The sequence below is a fragment of the Eriocheir sinensis genome, chromosome 6 (assembly GCF_024679095.1).
Source record: "Eriocheir sinensis breed Jianghai 21 chromosome 6, ASM2467909v1, whole genome shotgun sequence".
In the NCBI taxonomy this organism is placed as follows: domain Eukaryota; kingdom Metazoa; phylum Arthropoda; class Malacostraca; order Decapoda; family Varunidae; genus Eriocheir; species Eriocheir sinensis.
In genome coordinates, this window is record NC_066514.1 from 3,291,764 (window position 1) to 3,297,199 (window position 5,436).

Consider the following 5,436-nt stretch of genomic DNA (forward strand, 5'->3'; position numbering starts at 1 on the left):
AAGCAGAAAACGACACACACAAAAATGACTGAATGAAACACAAGAAAAAGGAAATTCGACGAAAAACAAAGGAAAAAAAACACTCAAAGCAGAAAACGACAAACACAAAAAAATAAGTAATGCTGAAATTTGTGCCGTTAGAAAAAAAGAACATTAGAATGAGTAAAAATGTTTAGTGAAGGGAAAACAAAATTAAGTGAAAAGTGAAATAAATGATATCACAGACTGGAAGAACTACGAGATGATGGCACAGAAGAATCATTAATGGCGTAAAAATAGACAGAAAACACTAAAAAAACGAAAAACAAATGACAATCTACCTACTTTAAAGACATTTCAGTATACCCAAATATCGTAGAGGTAGCAACACATACCACTTAACCACTACTACTACTACTACCAATACTACAAGCTACTACAATTTTTTTTACAGCTAAGGAGACAGTAAAAAAAAAATCCCGCTACTTACTGCTCCTGAATAGAGGTCAAAGGAGCGTCCAAAAACAGAGGTCAGTTTCGGGAGGAGAGGTGTCCTTTTACTAAACATCGAGGTGAAACGATTTTTCTCTCACGTTCCTCTTCGGCGTAGCTTAATCACGCTACCCACGGGAGGGAAAACACTGGATATTACCGCTATTAAAGCCCTGGACCTCCACCACCGTCATCAGTGTAAGAGGACCAGGCGGCGGTGAGGCATGATGGCAGCCGCTCAGACACTCCCGCCCGAGACAGGAGACCCACGAACAGCAGAAGGCGACGCAGCAGGGCCATAGAGAGTGTCCTTTTTACTATGACACAGCCGCCGAGGGAGCAGAATGGGGCCCTCGCTCGCCACTACAGCCACGCAACCACCACACACCACCACCGCCACCACCTCCACCGCCACCCTGCCGACCGCTAACCTGCCCCCCTTGCCACTCTCGCCCCCCCACTCCACCACCCCCTGCTTCCGCTATGGCCATGTATTTCTACGCCTCGAGGCTCCAAGTGCCCTTCCTCAAGGTAAGTGTGTGTTTGAGGGGGAAGGGGAAGGAGAGGGGGGTTTAAGAGGGGTTGTATGTGCGTGTTTTTTTGGAACTGTGTGTGTGTGGGTGGGGTGGAGAGAGAGAGAGAGAGAGAGAGAGAGAGAGAGAGAGAGAGAGAGAGAGAGAGAGAGAGTGTTTGTGTATGTTGGGAAGATTGTTTTTTGGAGAGAGAGAGAGAGAGAGAGAGAGAGAGAGAGGAAGATTCTTTTTTGGAGAGAGAGATAGAGAGAGAGAGAGAGAGAGAAAGAGACAGAAAGACAGACAGACAGACATACAGACAGAAAGAGAGAGAGATAGAGAGAGAGAGAGACATACCTATTTCTCAAGGGCAGGGCAACCTTGTATACAGCAACACCGCTTCACACAACAAGCGTCTAATTAGGTTCACAGGTAACGCGTGGGTGACTCTGAACGGCTGGAGGCGAGGCGGGCGGCAAGTCATCCAGTGCGAGGGGACATGTATTGCGGGAAGTTACGCACGCCCCCTGAACCTTCCCCGCCACCCCCACCCCGGCTGCCCTTTGATCGACGGGGCTGCAGGCGGGGAAGGGGATGGAGTGCCCCGGCCTGCCCCGCTCCACCTGATAGCCTCCCATGCGGCCCCGTGATTAAAGGAAACGGTTGCATTTTTATTTTTCAACAGAGTCTGAATACGATTGGCGATTTGGAGTTGGTGAGGCTGATGGTGCCGGCGATGTGATATCAGTAACAACAACAACAACTATTACTACTACTACTACTACTACTACTACTATTTATACTAATGCAAATACTATTCCTACCCTTACTACAACCCTAACACACACACACACACACACACACACACACACACACACACACACACACACACACACACACACACATTCCAATACATTCCAAAGCATTCACAGCCTCTACGATGTCGGTTTAATTTTGAAGGTTATTTGTTAATTGGGAATTTTACCGAACGCTTCATATCTCTCATCCTTTACTAAATCGGCTCCCTTGAGGTTGTGCGTTCCGAATCGTTTAAAGCAAATCTGACCCCCACCCCCTCCGCCCCACCTCCCCGATGCTAACCTTGTCCGCTCCGGTATAGATTATGCATCCTGTGTGTGTGTGGGGGGGGGGGGGGGGATCCTCAGAAACAGGTATTTGGAGTCTAATATAGGTCGGCATTGTTAGACACTCCCTTCTCTTGGATCCATCATTTCTTAAGGCGAAATAAGAGGTCAAACGCGTCTCCATGGGTGTTTCTTTGCGTTCACGGTACAGAGGAAGGGCCAGACTACCACCAGGGTCATGAAACTGCCCCTGGAAATGTCTACAAACTCCACGAAAGCCTTGTTTAATGTATGTGCTTGGGCGCGGGAAGGTTTAAAAATATGACCCTTTAAGGCTCATATTACAAGATACTTTCCCTTCTCACATCAACTATTTCTAAAGGTCAAAAGGGGATATCAGTCGGGTTCTAATGAATGTTTTTTAGGCTCACGGTACAGAGGAAGGGTCAGACTACCACCAGGGTCATAAAACTACTCCTGGAAATGCCCACAACTCCTGCGAAAACCTTGTCAAATATGTGTTTCTTCAGGTTCACGGTACAGAGGAAGGGTCAGACTACCACCAGGGTCATAAAACTACTCCTGAAAATGCCCACAACTCCTGCGAAAGCCTTGTCAAATATGTGTTTCTTCAGGTTCACGGTACAGAGGAAGGGTCACACTACCACCAGGGTCATAAAACTACTCCTGGAAATGCCCACAACTCCTGCGAAAGCCTTGTCAAATATGTGTTTCTTCAGGTTCACGGTACAGAGGAAGGGTCAGACTACCACCAGGGTCATAAAACTACTCCTGGAAATGCCTACAACTCCTGCGAAAGCCTTGTCAAATATGTGTTTCTTCAGGTTCACGGTACAGAGGAAGGGTCAGACTACCACCAGGGTCATAAAACTACTCCTGAAAATGCCCACAACTCCTGCGAAAACCTTGTCAAATATGTGTTCTTGGGCGGCGAAATGCTTTATAAAACGACCCTAAGTCTCTTCGTCACATCAACTCTCCTCCTATCTATCTTCTACCTCGTCTTTTACCTCTTAAATTTATCCGCTGTGTTGCATCTCTTTCTTCTGCTATTTACATACTAACTAGTCTTCTGAACTTGCCAACTGCATGCCTCCACTCCTGCCCGGGGCCTCGCTGCTCACGGCACATTGCTGGAGCTCACGCCGATGCTGTCAAGAATCGTTATTCAAGCGTTATCGTATTCATGGAGGAAGTCGAGCTGAAACGAGTGACTAGCACACTCGGCTCACAACCGAGAGAGCCCGGGTTCGATTCCCGGGTGGAGTGGAAAAATTTGGGCGGCTTTTCCAGTACCCTACGCCCCTGTCCACCCAGCAGTGAATGGGTACCAGGTATTAATCGGGGGTTGTGTCCCGTCTCCTGGGGTCTGTTCCCTTTTCCTATAATTCCTTCCCCTTCTGTCTCTCTCCGGCATATGACCACGGATGTTGCGCCGACTAAACGAAACTTTACAACTTTCGAGCTGAAATGAATGCATGTTTGTAATGTGCTGAATGGTTGTATTGTGTCAACTGAATACACGATAAAGGTTAATGAGTAGCGGGCTTTTTTTATTATTGTTTCCTTTTATTTGTGCCCTTGAGCTGTCTCCTTTGTTGTAAAAATAATAAATAAATCACAATAACGTTTAAATAATAAATAAATCACAATAACGTTTAATGAGTAATGCCATTAATACATGTGTGCGATAGAAAAAAACGTTTCCGGAGCGCCGTACAAACGTCTAATGCGAAAAACGTGTATCTATAAAAAAAGACGCTCTGTTTTACTCCGTGTCTTACTCCTCGTTGTCAATGGGGAGCGTGCAACAGATCCGCGTCTATTTATACCAACGTTGATGAGGCAGCTTGTGGTGTGTGCCGCTAGCCGCCCTGTTTTTGTAGTCAGGGGTACAGAGAAGAGGGAGTGGGTCAGTGGGGAAGGTACAGGAGGGGAAGAAGGCTTATCTGGACCGGTTTTTTATTTTATTTTTTATTTTTACGTCGTGGCCTATTGCGCCGGTAAGCTTCTTCCCGGTGGATCCTGATGGTCGGCCCAAGGCTTCTTCCCGGTGGATCCTGATGGTCGGCCCAAGGCTTCTTCCCAGTGGATCATGATGGTCGGCCCAAGCCTTCTTCCCGGTGGATCCTGATGGTCGGCCCAAGGCTTCTTCCCGGTGGATCCTGATGGTCGACCCAAGGCTTCTTCCCGGTGGATCCTGATGGCCGGCCCAAGGCTTCTTCCCAGTGGATCCTGATGGTCGGACTAAGGCTTCTTCCCGGTGGATCCTGATGGTCGGCCCAAGGCTTCTTCCCGGTGGATCCTGATGGTCGGCCCAAGGCTTCTTCCCGGTGGATCCTGATGGTCTGACCAAGTCTTCTTCACGGTGGATCCTGATGGTCGGCCCAAGGCTTCTTCCGGTGGATCCTGATGGTCGGCCCAAGGCTTCTTCCCGGTGGATCCTGATGGTCGGCCCAAGGCTTCTTCCCGGTGGATCCTGATGGTCGGCCCAAGGCTTCTTCCCGGTGGATCCTGATGGTCAGCCCAAGGCTTCTTCCCGGTGGATCCTGATGGTCGGTCCAAGGCTTCTTCCCGGCGGATCCTGATGGTCGGTCCAAGGCCTCTTCCGGGTGGGGCCTGATGGTCGGCCCAAGGCTTCTTCCCGGTGGATCCTGATGGTCGGCCAAGGCTTCTTCCCGGTGGATCCTGATGGTCGGCCCAAGGCTTCTTCCCGGTGGTGCCTGATGGTCAGCCCACCCCGTTCTGGCGCAGGCGAGTGTTTATAGTGGCGCCATCTTGCATTGGCTCATGCTGCCCTCCCGGAGCTCATCTTTAATCCTAGAATCTAGAGTCCGGGTTGATAGGTGGTCTTCTGGACAGCATGTGGGTAGTTTTAAGCCACTCGGCGGCGGCTGAAAAATCCCAGCTTGGTGGCACCGGGCGGGGATTGAACTCGCGTCGTCCTGAACGCGGCGCCGTCACGCTATCCATTCAGCCACCTCATAGAATCAAAGGCGAGATACCGAGCGGGAATCAGCCAGTGTCCCCGAATCGGGCCATTTAACGCAGCCGTCACTGGGCCGCCGCGGGTCAGACGGTCCGCGCCGCGCCTGGGAAGCAACATTCAAGTTTTGACGCGGCCGCTCCTGAGATTTATTGTCCTGTCGGCGGGGCTGCGGATCCGGCGCGACGCACCATCAATAAGCGGAGCCATGAGGCAAGCGGCCACTCTTTTTGCAGGGCCTTGCCGCGAAGACACAGAGGCGGGTGGTGGTTCTGAGAATGATGGATGTCGGTAGTGGAGGGTGGGCAGTGGTACCTCGGATGAGCCCACTGAGACTAGCTTTGTATTGCCAGGGAGAGAT

The 5,436-nt window shown here is 50.1% G+C and overlaps 1 protein-coding gene across 1 annotated transcript in view; it reads left to right on the plus strand.

The window, feature by feature from the left end:
• The window catches only part of LOC126986824 (ras-GEF domain-containing family member 1B-like), a 109,387-nt gene continuing 103,951 nt past the window's right edge, over positions 1–5,436 (plus strand). Inside the window, 1 exon segment of the mRNA XM_050843208.1 lies at positions 1–1,002. Coding sequence (XP_050699165.1) covers positions 955–1,002 — 48 coding nt within the window. The 5' untranslated portion in view covers positions 1–954.